At 40.1% G+C, this 16,987-nt stretch overlaps 1 protein-coding gene across 1 annotated transcript in view; it reads right to left on the minus strand.

Annotated features, from left to right (window-relative positions):
- ALCAM (activated leukocyte cell adhesion molecule) overlaps positions 1-13,011 on the minus strand; it is a 35,029-nt gene extending 22,018 nt beyond the window's left edge. The window contains exons 1-5 of the mRNA XM_010186399.1: positions 12,913-13,011; positions 9,986-10,205; positions 5,853-5,917; positions 5,347-5,434; positions 4,310-4,492 (exon numbers count right to left, since the gene is read on the minus strand). Coding sequence (XP_010184701.1) covers positions 4,310-4,492; positions 5,347-5,434; positions 5,853-5,917; positions 9,986-10,205; positions 12,913-12,966 — 610 coding nt within the window. The 5' untranslated portion in view covers positions 12,967-13,011. The remainder of the gene's footprint in view (positions 1-4,309; positions 4,493-5,346; positions 5,435-5,852; positions 5,918-9,985; positions 10,206-12,912) is intronic.
- Positions 13,012-16,987: the final 3,976 nt, after the last annotated feature.

A 16,987-nucleotide genomic window follows, 5' to 3' on the forward strand; every position in this document is an offset into this window, starting at 1 on the left:
TTTGGAGGACTGCAGCAACCAGGAAAACAACTGGAGCTCTAAACACCCTGCATTAGTACTAGATAATAGCCTTCTTGCATTAAAAAGAAAGAAATATGAACTAAGTGACTACGTTCAGCCTACTCTATATGCTGATCACTACAGGCTTTCAGAAAGATGAATCTGGTGAACATAATAGGACCCTTAACATAGTCAACAGAACTGTAAATGTAACATAGTTCTGTCATGTTCAGTGAAGTTTAACTATAACTTACATTTTACTATGGTAATTTTTTTAAGGCAAAGACAGAGTATACTTTAACAGATGCCATTTTTTCTAAGTAGAAGCCTAAATATAATTTTTCAAAAACAAAGTAAAATGAACAAAATTAAAAGAAATAATATGGCAGATAACTCTCACTGTTTTCATTTCAATGAACAAATAAAATTCCACCAAAGATGCCACTCTTGGATTAAGACACAGTACAGTGCACCTTATTAGACACTAAAAAATTCTGCATGGCAGAGAAACCCTTGCCTGACAGTTGATTTCGTGTGTTTAGTGGAGTGTGTGCTCTACAGCCCTTCCAACCCTTAAGGCATTCATCATGTCTGTCTTCTACTATGGGACTTCTCAGTAACAGGAGCTGCATTCTGCTGTGGACTCTCAATGACTGAGAGCCCTAACACAGCATCTCATTCCTCCTCGTAGGAGGAGGGGTATCGGGCTTCAATAAGACACATCCTCCCTCCTTCACATGCAATAGCCTCGGCTATCTGCAACATCCAAATGACTTCCATCTCAGTACCTTCAGAGCTGAAGCACAACTTTGCCTGCTTAGGAAAGAGAAGTCCGGCATCCCTGCTTCTGTGGAATACAACAGATGCAATGAAGCAGCTGGCCACGAATGACAGGCATGCCTCTTGGTGGTTGCTAGGCCAAAAAAAACAGGTTCAGGGACTGTCTAGTGAGCTAGCCTGCTGCAGAAACTTGTCTCTCCTTTGTGAAGTTTATGTGAAGTTGACAAAATGTGAAAAAGTTATCATACAGGACGTCTAGATATACCCTGGAATTGCTCAGTCTTTGTCTCAAGACTGCAAAAGGACGAGTTACATAATGAGGAAGACTTTAGGACTTGAATTTGGAATAGGTTTTCCCACAGAGTTGAACAGAACTGGATTTGAAGTGGACACAGTTTAACAAGAACAACATTCTTGCAAACCACCAGTCTTTCCTGAAGGAATATCTTGCCTTTCTACCTACTGCAATCATCCAGGAGCAAATTTTTAATTTCATTCTCTAAACTGGAAACAAAAAAAATCTACAGGCATAAATAGCAAAAGACTAATTAAATTGTTCTCTAAGGCAAAGAGGTCACCCTTCTGAGGAAGATGTAATCTGACGACAGAAAGACAGTGCTGAATGCAACGCTAAGTGCTGCTTAGCATGAGCAATGCGCCTGGTAACAGTATGTCTTGCCTCTCAGTGGCACATATCCCTGGCTTGGCCCATCTCACCCTGTGCTTCTGTAAACCTGAGATTCTGCTTTCTGCAAAATTTTGGGAGCCAGCACCAAAAGGCAGTTATTTAGTAAGTAAATGGTATTATTCAAGACCCCTCACAGCAACAACTGCATAATTTCAAGAATAACACTAATGCTGGAAGTATCATGAGTATAAAGTGTCCTGGACTCTAATCTGTTATGTAAAGAAGTTTATCCATAACAAGACAGACACTTAACAACAGGGCATGACTGGAAAGTCTGCCTGACAAACATTATCTTTTTTTACACTGATTAACGCTGAGCAGAACCCAACATAAGTGGAGTCTAGATAATTCAGATATCTGAGATACTATCTAAGTGTCCAGCTCCAAGAGTTCTCTTGAATTCTCTCTTACTTTTGGTATCTTGCTTGCTACAGCTGCAAACAAGAGCTGATTACTGCTAGCAACCCAAGTTATCCAATTTCAACCAGCACCCAACTTGGCAGATGCTAATTCACTCTTCCTCTCATACTGGGTTACAGTGGCTGGCTGCTTCCAGGATGTCAACTAGCTATTAAACACTTCAGTACTAGAGACTGTACTAACCATTTCTAACTAAGCATTTGTTAGATCCTGACTGAATAGGTATACCTCTAAAAAATAATCTTGTGTAGGCATAGCTTTAAGCATGCTCCTGCCATTTCTTTACAATAAATGGGTAAGTTGCAAGGAATGAACAGCAAGTCTCATTTATGATTTTTTTTTCCTTGCTGAAAGGCTGAAAAGAAAGACTTCCATTTTTTAGAGTTGGAGCCTGCCTTTTTTTAAATCTGCATTACATCTGACTTATTAAAAAATCCCATATATTGAGAAAAACTAATTAGCATAACTGAACTAAATTAAAAACCAAAAACAAATCAGACATGTCATTATCATCAACTAACAACAATTAGAAAATCCATCTGTTGAAGCTTTAGATATCTATTTAATAGTTTCACAATGTCATTTGGAAATGCATTTGAGCAGAGTAAGGAATTGAAGTTAGAGCAAATGAAAATATTCAGAAAAGAAATTTAGTAACCTCATACTCTAAAGCCAAAGTTCATACTCAAGGCCTCTTCAGTACTGAAGGGTGTGCCTGCCTCCCAACGTTGTCTAATTAGCAGCACAATGATATTGCCCATCTCTGGAGGAAGAACTATCTTAATTAAATTTGTGTGCTAGTAGACCAGAATTAAAAGAGCTAGTCTAGCAAATATTAAATCTTAAATGCAGAGTGCACATGATTTCTTGTGCAGTGACTGTTCTACAGTGCTGCACAAACCTTTTTTCTTCACATTGGGTAGTCCTTAATTGCAAGTGCACATACTACATGCATCACAGAAATCTGCAAGAGTCTCATCCTCAGCAGGTGAAGCAGCCGAATGTATGAAAACGGTGGGGAAGTGAAGACAACAAAACATCTCTTTGTAACAGCAACAAATTTGGTACCCAAATTTAAAGCAAAAACAAAAAATAAAAAAATCCCTCTAGCTTTGAAGTGATGAGATAGATGTCTGCAGGCTTGAAATCTCTATTTCAAAGGATAATGGTTGCTGTTCCAGAGGTTTTCTTCTCCATTATTTCTGCTGGTTGTCATTCTGGAGAAACAGCTAGTGAAAAGGCAGCCTTAATTTACTTGGGCTTCTCCAGGTAAAACCAAGGAGCAACTGCTCCAAGGTTTGATTTGATTTGACCAAGGTCAAAACTGATACCCTACTCCACAGCTCAAAAAACTCTACCAGTGAAGGAGAAGCAACTAATCATCTAGGTAGAATATACCCTGCCATTTCAAGCCTGTAGCTTTCATTTTCAAGTCAACGGAGCACATGTGCTAGCTGGAGAAATCCACCCTTACTAATTTTCTTTGCATTCAACTAGATTAGAGTTGTTACACAATGTATACTAAGACCCGATTAGATGCTGGACTGTATACTTAGACCTTACTATTCCCAAAACAGGGACTTCTCTTTTATAAGCTGAGGTATTACCTGAAGTGTTACAGAAAGGCAACACCTGACTGGACATATCGCATATCTCCTGTTCCTCTACATTCTGCTACAACCTGCTGCCTTCTACAGTCCAGAAGTGTAATTTTACAAGACTTAAAAATGCCTCTTTCCCCCTCCCTAAGTGCTACCACCACCTCTGACCTTTCCTTGCCAACTGCCTGTTTTGTTTATTCAAAGGAGAATTGCAATTTCCACATTGGTCAGTAACACAGTAATGATGTTGCTTTAAGACTCAGGCCAGCTGGAAGTAACTATTTACACAAATTTTCTCTTTAAAAGTCTACCGATATTCAAATGATACACTTTAGCTGTAAAAATCAGCATCTTACAGAGATAGAGAAGCCACTGCACTTTGTGCAAGGTAGTTTGCCAGTATTAGCTGTTTGGTGCTGACTCTACAAAAATGAAAAACATTTGAGTATACTAAAAACTATATTGTGTACTTATTGTATAAGTAGAGATTTACTCTAATCAACTACTTTAATTTTGGTGAAGTTCTGTAAAGTCCATTTCACTGTGACTTTTTGTGGTTACCCCTTTCCTCTTGTCAATGAAAACTTGATATTCAGTATTCTACTGTTAGAAAGAAATAAATCTTGGGTAAATCTGAAGATAAATAACAATTACACAGACAATGTACTTGGACCTTCTTGCTGCAAACCAGCTTTGAAGAAACCATCTTGACAGCCGAGCAGCAATGTCTCTGTAAGTTTGCAAACCATCTCTGATTTGTCTCTGATTTTTTCCCCTGAGGTAGACTTCATACAGCAATAGATGCTTTTCAATTACTTACAGTGAACATCGAAGACAACTGGTTCAGACTGTATTGTTTTCTGGCCAGATGGTCCATAATATGTCACAATGCATGAAAACTTGGCATTTGCATCTTCCTTTGTTGGCATGTACTGAAGAGATGATGTCATGGTGAAGAGTCCAGTTGATTTGTCCACAATCTTTTGCAAATTTATGACCACAGCTGAAAAGGAAATACTGTTTCAGTGTCACACAGACAGAATTTGCAACCTTTTCCCCACGTTTTGTTGCCTGCTCTGTATTATCAGGCTGCAAACATGCAAGCAACATGACAAAGTACTCAGTAGACTGTACAAACAGTTTTCTTCCAATATTGCCACTGACATATGCCAGAACCCTTTTATCCTCAACATACTTCTAACATACTGTACATTTTAAATCAAATAAAAAAAATACTAATTGCAAAGCGGTCAGGTTTTCAATATAAATGTCAGCTTCCTTTGTAAGACAGAAAGAAGACTTAAAAAATGCTGGCAAAACAATTTTTAGGATCATATTTCTAACTTAATTTTGTAAGCATTCTTTATTTTATGGAAGGTAAAATATCGTAGTCTGATCAGCCAGACAAAATCAAAGTTGAAAGGGAGGGGAAAAAATGTTTTCCTAAATATCCTGGAGACTAAATACCTGTATAAAGAGATGATGATCTACATGGTCCAAAACACAGTATCAGACAGCTGTGAAGTTAAGACCGTTAATACCTTCTGAGAAGTTGGAAATTAGATACAGGTTTCTACTAGCTACACAGGCTCAAGAACAGCTTTGTAACTGCATTAACAAAGGCATCCCTCATTGCCATGATGTGGTTTTAAAGCTGGAACTGAAAGAGAGAGATTGGTGTAGCCTGGGTGCTCCAAAAGGCCTAGAAGTTCCCTTCCAGTTTCTCCTTTCCATATGAGTAGTCCTCCTCAAACGAACACTATGTTAGACTAAAGCAGAGCAACTCTTAACAAGCACAGTTCTTCAAGCATGCCCCTGTCTGTGGACTCAGGGACGTTGGCCATTACAGTAACATACCTTCTTCCACAGACTGCAAAACTCTCCCATTTTTGTACCACGTAACATTGCCTTCGGGATAACTCTCTCTTGAAACACACTCCCCGAGCTGCAAAACAGAGAGGAATTAGTTGCTGGTTTTCTCCACTATGCGTTAACAGAAATTCTATTTTTGCTTATGCTGCTTTGGGTAAAGATTTCTAGAAAGTTCAAATGCTTAGCTCCAACCATTTTTTTTTTAAATAGGACAAACCCCATCAGTAAGGCTTAGGCACAATTTGGAAGAGGGTTTGGTGGTGGGTCTAAGATCAGGATGGCCCCTGTTTGCTGAAGCAGGCAGGGCTAATATGGTAGTGGTGAGGGAACTGCTCTGTGCTCAGCCTGGCTATAGACTGCGATCTCTCATGGACAGGTGTGCATGCACATACGTGCACCCTCTCTGGGCCTCAGTCCATCACCTCTCTCCATCTTGACTGTAAAGGCAACCAGCAGGCACATAACTTTGAGGAAGAATATGCTGTTCTTACCATTTGTAGCTTCTCTGTTTCTAAGAAGTCTGCTTGATGTAAGATTTCTGGTTGAGAAGGTTGTTCTAAAACAGAAATAGGACAAAAGTACTAATGAAGGGAGCACAAACAATTGTTTGAAAAGCAAAAAGTTACTAAAAGATAAATGTTTTTTGAGAATAAATAGAAAAATCTAGCCTGGTATAGTCTTACCTACGCTTTGACACGAAAAGATGAAAAAGTGTGATATTTCTACCTCAATATTAGCAAATGGATTGAAAAGGAAAAACCATCACCTTAAAATGTGTCATAATGAATTCCATGCATTCTGACAATACATATATTTAGCCAGGCAGACTAGTTCAGCAGCTGGGAGGAGAGAACCTGATCTGATCTATCTGATTTATATGACATACATGCTGAAGAAGGAACCAGGAAAATAAAAGCAGCTTTACTGTGGATATTACTGTAGCAGAGCTGACACGTTATAAAGGAACAAATTCAACCTAATCATTCTTCTAATGTTTATTTTTCCTAACTGAGATTGTTACATTTAAGAAATTCAGATGATAGAGATAAGTGTAATTACTCTCACTGATTCTGAGTTAGTTATGACTCTCCTAAAAAAAAAAGACACTTTTTCTTCAGTGCCAGTATGTCTTCTTATTTACTTTTATTATGGTAGATGGACCTCTTAGCTTGCCAAAGTGGAGAATCTATCAGTGTTTCCACCATAAAAAACTACTTTCTAGAGACTACATAACTTGTCTGTTAAAACAGTTTGGCCTGAAGCCTGGAATGCAAATTTGTATCTCCAAAAGAGACAGTTTTCCCCACAATTTTAAAAGAAGAGGGGAAGAGCGAGGGGAAAAAATAAATCAATGTTTATACTGTGGAAAAAAAGACTCTACACCCTAGCTATATTGCTTAAATAAGCATACATATTATATACTTTTACAGACTGAAACATCCTTAAACATGCCAGCTTACAGAACCTTTTTCCCCAAGTCAAGCTCCCTATGAAATAATGTGTTTATGTCAGTAACCGCAGCCCAAAGTGAACTTCACACCACCCTGCCATAACCTCTACACACTGATGAAGTTACTAATATGCAGGTGTAGTGCTTCTGCTGTCACAGATATAGCAAGCCTACATGTTTCCACAACAACCCATTCACTCTGTGGACGTGTGCATTCTGTGTGTACGTGTGTTTGCGCGCACACAATTCTTCGCTTGGAAGACTAAGCCAAAATGAAAAAGAACAGCTCTAAAGGGAAATGAAAAAAAACAATAAAAGAAGCTATTCATTTAACGTTTTCAAACAACCTTGCTTGTGGCAAAAAAAAAGCAAACAAAACAGTCAAAGCTAGACACCAAAACCATCACAATTTCTTCAAAGGGCTAACAAAGATATTTTAAAAAGAGGTACACGTTTGTTTCTCTTTTGTTAGGTTTAAAGGAAAAAGGTTAATCTATTTTCTCTAAGAACCTGTCAAAGACAAAGCATTTCATGTCAATTCAAGCAAATTAGGTTTTACACCACCATTAACAGGCCTTCCGGTTCAGATTTTTATGTCCCATAAACAGGCGTAGTTGGCTGCCTGTCAGTCACCAGCTGATCAAACCACAATGCCATACCCCACCTCGGCTTTGCTTCCTTTCATCTCTCAACCCCCACAAGACTGGCTTGAGAAAACCTTCTCTGCATTTTGGACCCCCCCTCTCTCACAATGCTCCTACTGAGGAAAGGACCTCCTGCTCCATGGCCCCTGTGGGGCACCCCCTACTCTGAATGCTCTGGTGACAGAGCAGATGCTCCAGTTTGAGAGGGTACCACCTGCTCTCTCAGAGCAGCCTCTGAGAGGAAACGCCTGCTGCCAGATCCCCACAGCCGCAGCACGTGCACCAAGGTAATTCACTATAAAAGACTTATTTGGTATTTACTAGCTCAGCGTCTGAAGCGAGAAGGAATTTTAAAGTTGGCAGCAGCAGAGCCTGCTTTGGTGGGTTTGCAACTTCAGCACACTGCTTATCTCTCAACTTAGGAGCTTGCCAGAGTACTTTGCAACTCTATATAGGGCCTAGAATAGTGTGGAAAAGAGCTCACTGCCTGCAAAAGCCAAACATTGGTGTAGTAGGACACCAGCTAAAGTCCACTGAAGTGCTCTGCTCTGGAAACTCTGGCCATTTAATTCCAGGAAAAAAGATGCTGACAGGATCCATCTGGAAAGCTGGTAGAGCTTGTTTGAGTAGTCCAGTGAGTGAGGCTAGCAGGTGGTACCTGCGCAATGAGCCATTTCAGCTCGTCAGTTCTGCGTTAATCAGGTAGCACAGCTGAGGACATGGCAAGCTCCAGTGAAACCCAGCTTCAGTCACTTCTGGGATACAGCTGAGTTACAGGTGCACAAGATTTTGGTTTATGAGGGTTTGCACTGCTGCAGTTTAGCCCTGTATTTGTGGTTCAAGGAGTCAGAAACTCCACTGGTTAAATAAATGAAGCTTGCAAGCTAGTGTTAACTCTTTCATAATTAGACCAAATAAGAAAGTAGCAATAAAAACAAACAAACAAAGAAAACCCCAAGAAACAAACTCAAGGGAGTTAAATGCACAGAAATGCTAAGACAACCCTACATAAAGCTGTGAACACAAAATGAAAAACTGCAAATGTAATTTTTCTCTTGCAGTTCTAAGTCAGCCACACTACATACATGGCATTCTCTGTTCATATCTTCTTCAGTAAATAGAAGCTTTCTCTATTAGTATTAATGCATACAATAAAACATCCAAGCTGTGCTCCATGGCTGAGTTAACATTGTGTTAATATTTAGTACAGTACACAGTAATTGAAGCAGTTAGCATTTCATTTCACCATATACCACTGTCTCATCTACATATTTACTGCTGTGTGATAAGTAAACATGATAATTCTTTATCATTTCCTCTGAAGTACTGTGCTTACTATGCATGCTCTGAGCACGCTCCTCCCTGTTGTCATTAATTCGATTGTTCTTGCAGTCAAATTGAAACAGAAACGAGGGAGAGGAATTACTGTTGGCTCCTAATCCAGCTTCAGACTCATTCATGCCGCTGACAAACTTCTGCCTAGACACCGCCAATGACTCCCTGACACCCTCTCCCCGAGAGAAGCATAAGGCTGCCCTTCCAAAAAACGAATTAATGTTTTTCAAACAGAAGTGTGATCTCTTTGAAACTGCTCATCCCTGCAAGCAACAGAGGACTTAACTTTAACTGTGTAAATCTGCATCTGAAGAGCAACAAAGGCAGGAACAAAACCAGCCATATGAAAACACGAAGGCAAGGAAGATATCCTCTGCAGTCACAGGGCAGCATTTACAAACATTAACTTTAGTCTCAGCGGACCTGCGCCCCTAAAAAGGGGTAATGGATGCCTCCACGGGCTGAGTCAGTGTTTGAGAGATTACACATCTGCTCTGAATCACCACCAGGAAGAGACCAGGCTTGATCACACTCCTCTGCGAGCTCAGCGCAGGACTGTGCCTCAGGGGCTGTGGTTTGCAGTGCAGATCAGCCTTCTGATCCTTCTGCAGTGATATCAAAGACTAATAAACTTTGCTGTGCTCTAAAGGAGAACTGCAGGCTGGTCTTCCTCCTGGTAGATCAGCAGGGGACAAAATAAGCATTTGGGGCTAGTAACTCGTTTTCCAGCCCCTCGCTCTCTCCTCTGTGAGAGACCTGTTCACACCATTGCATACTAGCTGCTCGGAGCTGCTTTAAACCTCTCTGCTGATATAATCCTGCAGACCGCACACAGTTAATGCTTCCCTCCTGCAGAAAAAATCACTCAGAGAACAAATGGAAAATAATCAGTGCTAATTTTACATTTTTCATTTCCAAGGCCAAATGACATCACATAAGTGAGTCATTATCAAAGCCTAAAATTCTCTTTGAGCCAGCACTTATCGTGAATAAACTGCAAGTGCAGACAGTCCTGTTACGTAAATGCCACCAGTAGATTACACTTTTGAAAGCTACAGAAATTTGCTAGTCTTAGTAATTTACTCAGCCAAACTTACTTTCTTGGCTTTAATCTTTCCCTTAAACAAAACTTTCTGTAATTTACGATTCAGATGCTGATGAATGTTAACAGTAGTAACAGCTTAGATTTACTTACTGAAGACTTTGACTATCGTTGGCTCTTCAGAAACATCATCTTCTGTAACTAGCATGCATACAAATCTCTTTTCATCACTAATTCTTGCATCCTTGATGGATAACGTGTAGTTTTCTGAGAGACTCAACCTGTCTTTGTAGTCTGGTACATCATCATACTGTACATTTTTTTTTGTCGATGATCTGAAGGCAATAAATACTGGAGATCCATTTGGCATTTCCTATAATAAAAGGATAAACACCTCTATTTTGCATAAACACTTATTAGAAGTTCCTGAAGATCTGCAATTGGTACAAACTCATAATTTAAAAAACCACGAAAACAACATCAGATGTTTTTTTTCCTTGATTAACTTCTGCTGTACAAGCAAGAAATTCAGTGTAATACAAGAGCTAGCTTAAGACTGCCGTGGCACACACTGAGAATATCATCAGTAGAAATAATTTCAATCCGTTGGCTCAACCTCAGCATAGCGTAGGGCTTCCTCTGATGAAGGCTGGCGGTTCTGGCACCAGCTGCCTCTGTCTGTATGAAAAAGTATTTGAAACAGAAGCATTCGTGAGCTAGGCTCAAAAGCTTCAGTTTCCTTTTTATCATGATTGTTTTACATATTCATGTTGTTTGTCTGGGATATTCAGACTTCATTCCAAATGCAGGATGTAATCAGGCATAACTGCCTATTTTATTCTAAGTTAGTTTTTAGCTTTTTTTTTCCCCCTCTTTGTTTTTAAAGGACCCAAGAACTTGTGGCATGGGAATATACATACAATCAAATATTGTTATTTATGCATCTCAGGATAATCTGCAAAATATCATTTTCTAGATATCCTCCTTATATTAATCAGTATGCAGCTGCCATCCTAAGGAGGAATACAAAGTTGACAGCCTTGCACAAACCTACCATATCAAAAATTTATGGCCAAGTTCTGCAGGATTTCATTTCCCCCCACCCCAGAGAAGCGACAGACACTACCTGCCTTTAAATAAAGGTGAAAGGCTGACTCAGTCTTTACAGCCAGTATTGTGCTGGGGGCTGGAAGAGGTTTTCACTCCCTTTTATCCCTTGCACCTTGTGGCACTGATGCGAGTCGTGTTCCCAGCACAATACCTCAGCCTGACTGCAGAGGCCACAAAAGCATGACGATGCCGTGACAAGAGATGAGCTGTGTCAGAGCTGGGCAGGGAGCAGGAGGCAACATCTAATGGGAAGTTCAAATTCCCGTATAGTCTTTCTCCCTCTCCCATGATTAACTCTCATATTTATTCTAGATGTCTGTCACACAGGATAGAGAGCATCTCCTTGACTCAATACACACAAAGGTGGCTGGCAAGAGCAATTGAGCTCTTAACTCTGTAAGTCTACCCAGGGCACGAGCATGCACAGGTAGAAACTGAAGGGAGCAGCACCTGCTCCTGCCACAATGCAAGTCGCCCAGTGCCCTCAGGCTCCCACCAGCAACCTGAATTGCTGCTCCCAAACCAGCAGAGCAGATAACAGAGCTCCTCCTTCTTTCAATGAAATAATCACCTGACCAAAGAGACCTAAAACAATGCTCTCCCTGGTAAAAACAACTGTTGCCATGCTAGGAGCTGCCCTGGGAGAATGGCTATCACTTTCACTTGGTTGTGTGGGCTGTGTCAAAAATTTCATACATTAGCAATTGGGCGGTCTTTTCTGCACATGAGTTTTTGTGTCCCTTTCCATTTAGAAGACACTGTAACGTCTCCATTTTCTGCTCAGTACTTGCCCGAGATGAGCAATCCAAATGCACTGGAAAGAGATAATGCATTTCTTTTTCTCAAAATAGCCTCGCAACTTCTTACAGACTTCTTCCCAAGAAAAGTCAGCAGACTAAAAAGCACATTGTAAAATGTAGGCCCTGCATCTTCTGAATGCTTATATGAAACTGTTTCACTTTCCCTTTTAGGGAAACGTCCTCCAGAGTCTTCTGACTTCATTTCCCAAAACATGTTTGTGGAGCAGGAACTCCTGAGTCAACGAACAAAAGCTGAAAACTTCCGAGTACAAGGGAAGGAGCCAGGGGTGGATTCTGAAACACCCTCAATGGCTGACCAGTCTGCTGTAAAACAGGCAGGTGGATGCCACTTAAAAAGAGAGAGAGAACGACGCAATTTTAAATGCACCAGAGTAAACATCGCCTGTTACTGTTGGTAACATTTTGGTTTGAGCACAAGAGGAGATTTACATGTACTTTACAGAAGCAGGAAAACCAGTTGTCCCGATGTCAGTCTGGCTGTTTCTTCCACATATACTTCCACGTTTCATTTGACTTTGATATGCTTATTCTTATCTGTTATTATGGCCCTGGATATTGATTGCATATAGGAGAAGCACTACCTGCGGTGTTCCTACTGCAGGCTAACTGAGACAACCAGGAGAGGATTAGCATTTTTGCCTCTGTTCTCCATCAGCCAGAAATGGCTGGGTGAAACCACCAGCAACTCTACTAAGGTCAGGTCTGCGCTCTTCTTCATTGTGTATTAAAGACACTGAAGCTTGAAACAGTACTGAGTGACTGTCAGATCAACCTGACCCAGCGACAATGTTTTCCCAGGGATGAAGCACGCCCTGCTTCAGGCAACCTGCTCCAAAAGTATTCAAATGTACAACGATGGCTCTGTCAAGCGAGTGAGACATCACTGGGTAACATGCCAGTTCATTAATACAGGTTGGCAGAGAACTCCTGAATAATTATTTCTCTTGAACAATGAGATTAATTCCCCAAACCTCTAATCTATGCTTGGCAGAAATTATGCAGATTGGAATCTTGCAGTCTTACAATCACAGGAATTAATGTCTTTGTATCCGAGGTGGAAATCATATTGATTGGAGTCTTGTTATCTTACACACAAAAAATACACATCTTATACCACCTCTAATGAATGTAAAGGCAAGTTATACTTACATATTTCCATTTTCCAAACATAAGACCATCTGGTACTTCTAGACGACAAGGCATAGTAATAGTATCTCCATATACTGCATTTACTGTGTACAATCCCAGAGCTAGAAGAGAAACAGAAATAGAGGAAACAATTTTAAGTGTCTTCTTGAATTCCCATATGCCACCTTATGTTTGGCTCACAGCTATTATAAAAACAGAATCATATCCTTTGTAAATGATTATTTTCCAGCATGTAGGATTTATCCCAAAACCTCTAACAAAACAGGATTCCTGACACTAAATTTATTTACTTAAACATTATGATCTTTTCAGACCCATATTTCCTGCTGCAGTCAGTGGGAGCCAAGTAGATTTTCAAACAGGATTGCACTCGCTCAACTGGATGACCACATACACTACAATCAGTATGCACAGCTATTTTCTCAAACTTAAAACTTGAAAATGAAAATCCCTAAAACTTCTTTTTCTTCAACTGAAAAACTATCCATTTCTGCCTGGAGAGGCTATGTTGCAATGCAATACTGTGAGGAGGCCAGCAGACAAGCAATATTCTGACTGCTGCACTGCAATAAAAACTCAGAAAAGAGAGAGAGTGGTATTTAAGTGCTGGGTTCCCTTAAACCTGAGAAGCAAACTAGTCTACATACTTAGACTTTGGAAAAACGAAATTAAGCACTTCTATGAATTATTTAAGAAGAGCTTTTTTGGAAACCTCAGCACAATGTTGTTGTGCTAATGCATACAAATTGACAAAATAAAACTGACCCACTTATTTTCATTGTCCAAAATATGTGAATTGAATAAAAATAACAGATCCTAAAGTGACGAACTGTTAAAATACAAGGAAGTTTAAAGGGGAAATGTTACAACTTGGTGCATTTGCTATAATGCAACTTTGCTTTGCTGCTGTTTTCTGTAGTTACCCTGCTCTCAGTGATGCTCACTGCTCCTTACACCAGAGGGAGGGGTTGCCTCTGGTGCTTGCCCAGTGTCACTAAGAGAGTGCATTGGCTGCGGCCCACATGTCTGCAGCTTTTGTCAAGGTCTTCTGCCCAGAGACTCAAGACCTCCCCCTTTACTCTCCCTTCATTTGCAACTGGAGCTGTAAAATCAAGGGCTTGCTGCCAAAGAAACCTTATTTAAGAGAGAGCAGTAGGATGCTGGTAATGCAGCTGCGGCCGCAGAAACACTCAGTCCTTCTAGAGACATTAATTTTTCTGGAGAGTCAGCCCTTCTTGCTAGAGCTGGATAAAGGAATCCTGTTCCCACGTACCCCCAAAGACCTGAGCCACAGACCCTTTATCTTTTCCCAAGTCTCGAAGCAGCAGCTGGGATGACCTGACGATTCTAGTGAGTGCATATATGCACTCTATAGGGAGGTTTTCCCAAGGGACTTTTTGTTTCTTTAAACAAATTCATGTGTTTTCAAAGAGCCAAACACTGAATTCCTTGCCTACAATTTCAAATAGAAAGACGCCAGAGCATTTTCCTCAGGTGAGGACTCTGGAGATCACTGTTAACATCAGCTTGTATTTATCATTTGTATCACAGTGACACAGTGACTTGTGCTGTGTGGTACTGCACAAAGTAACAGCATTCCAAAATCCTTCCTCAGAGACACTTACAACCTAGATGGCATCACATGGCGAGGCAGAGGAGCAAGCAAGCAGGCTGGAGCTCAATGGACTAAAGGAATGCAGAAGATAACAGGCACCACCACCTGCATGCATTTTAAACTTTCTTTCCTTCATACCACTCCTTTTCAACTAAAAAACTGCTACTCTTCTTCTGATTCTGTAACATAATTAGTCACAAACATACTTTAGCTACATTCTTCACACTATAAGGACGGCATGCTCCAAGTTGCTACAGGGTTTAAAAGGCCAGCAGTTTTCTCAATGACAACGGCAGTCTGTCCACTAGATGGTGCTGAGCAAGTCCAATCTTTAAAAATGAAGTAGTTTTTTTTTTTTTAAGAAATCAGCTAACTTAAATTTTATGGAAATAGGACCAATGTTTTACAAGATCAAACTATAAATGGAAGTAAAATTCAAAGCTGGAACAAATTCTTCCCTTGGCCTTCTCTTGCACTTACCCTCATTCTGGTCTCCAGGAAGGGGACAACTTTGGCTTTGCAAGCTGAATCCTAATTTTCATTTCCACTAGAGCTAGGAAAAAACAGTTCTTTTTGGTTCCTCTCTCCCATAGGTTCAAAATTACAAGAGACTTACAACTATACATTCAATTAATAAGCTGATTAGTACCCACTGAAAGTTCCAGTCAAGTGTCATTTAGAAATCTGAAATTCTGTAATGGTATTTTGCATCACATGGAAAACCAGAAACTGCTCCTCCTGCTAGGAGATATTCCCTGTCATTAGGGGAAAACAAAATGACCCTGTGGGATCTGTAATGTTGTTCTCTCCGAGACAGCCGTTGAATCCCTGCAAGTTGCTAAGGTAACACGTATACGCTACCAAAGACTTGACAAACAGCCTCATGAGTGTGAATGAAACTGTTTCTGGAAAGGATTTACATTTACAGCATTCGGAGCAGGTAACTGATGAATGGCCCTAAAAACAGAAAGACTGGACTCTGATTTTAGAAGAACTCTTTTATCTGAAAGGCAGTCCTTAAGATGGACAAAACCACCCCAAAATGATGTCTTGACATAAATTCTCCCTAAAGCAAAATCATTCAGTTTTCTAGGAATTTGTTAACACAAAACCAGAAAGACAGAGGTTTTACTTTAAACGCAGAGAGATAGTTCTTACAGAAATACAAGAAGTCCTGCTGTAAAATTTTCTCCTCCAACTTCTGTAGTAACAAATCTAGGACCTTAAAGGAGCACAAACTAGTTGAATAACTGCAAACTTTGCAGGAACTGCAGTAAATGCCACAAAGCAACTATGCAAACCTATAAATTTAAGAGACAAACAAACAAAAAAAACCCTCCTCAACAAATATGGAAAATCCTCTCTCTGTTGGTATTAAATATATTTGTAAAATGGTGGGATAAAGAAGAAAATAGAAGAAAATGACTACTTAACTACATGACAGCACTTACCATCAATCATCACTGAGGGTCCTTTGTATAGTTTCCAGCTCATTCTAAGAAAAGTAAAATGAAAGCTGGATCTAGAAATAGATAACCAATTGCTCCATGCCCTAACACAACGCAGGGTCAATACCAAGGCTCTCGTATCTCATTAACTGTGGGAGGGCACAGAGGCAACTGTAGGGAATAACACTACAAGAAGTCACCAGACATCACACCCTGCCTTGCTGTGTTTCTGATGCCCTTTTCTGTAGCTAATTAAGAGCTCAGCTGGCTTCCCTGCATAATTTTCAGATGTTGCCTTCTAAAACTGTTAATAATAACACTAATTCTGAGGCAGGATCTCATATCATGTATAGCAGGAGCTCTGCTTGAACTAGCAATGAATTACACCTTTATGCCAGGTTAATCCAGCTTTCCTTCCGTGTCTTTATATGTAGATTTGTGTGGCTTGACGTGATTTTTAACTTATTTCCCCCTCTTTGATCCAGTGCTGAAGAAACTCTACTTTGAGCCAGATTAAACCTTTCCATGTATACTCAGACACAGGAAGATAGCAGCAGCATCAGGAGGTATTACGGCTCAGAGAAAGATCCCATCAGGACACTGCTAAATTGAGATGGCATTTGCTGCTGATGCTATTAATTACAATACTTTCCACATCCCCACAGCAGTGCTGACTGGCATCCTTCTTTGTCCTCCTCTCTATGTATCACAGGGAAGGAACTAAACAGTACCCACAAAACAGAAAAAAATCTGACTACTTGATCAGAGGCTTAAAGGAAGAGGAGGGGCTGTTGTTATATTAAATCCTTACCAAACACATATGATGCAGGTTCTAATTTACACTAATTATTATTTTCAAATCAATGGGGTCATATAAGATGAATTAGTAGAAGGTAAGTATCTAAAAATCAGGGAGCTGATGTTTCTCCAGGGAAATAACAAAAGCTACAGGAAGTATGTGGAAAGCAGCCATGTTTTCCACCTCTACCTTCCACTTGAAATAGTGAACATT

Source organism: Mesitornis unicolor, unplaced genomic scaffold (assembly GCF_000695765.1).
Source record: "Mesitornis unicolor isolate BGI_N332 unplaced genomic scaffold, ASM69576v1 scaffold26170, whole genome shotgun sequence".
Taxonomy (NCBI): Eukaryota; Metazoa; Chordata; class Aves; order Mesitornithiformes; family Mesitornithidae; genus Mesitornis; species Mesitornis unicolor.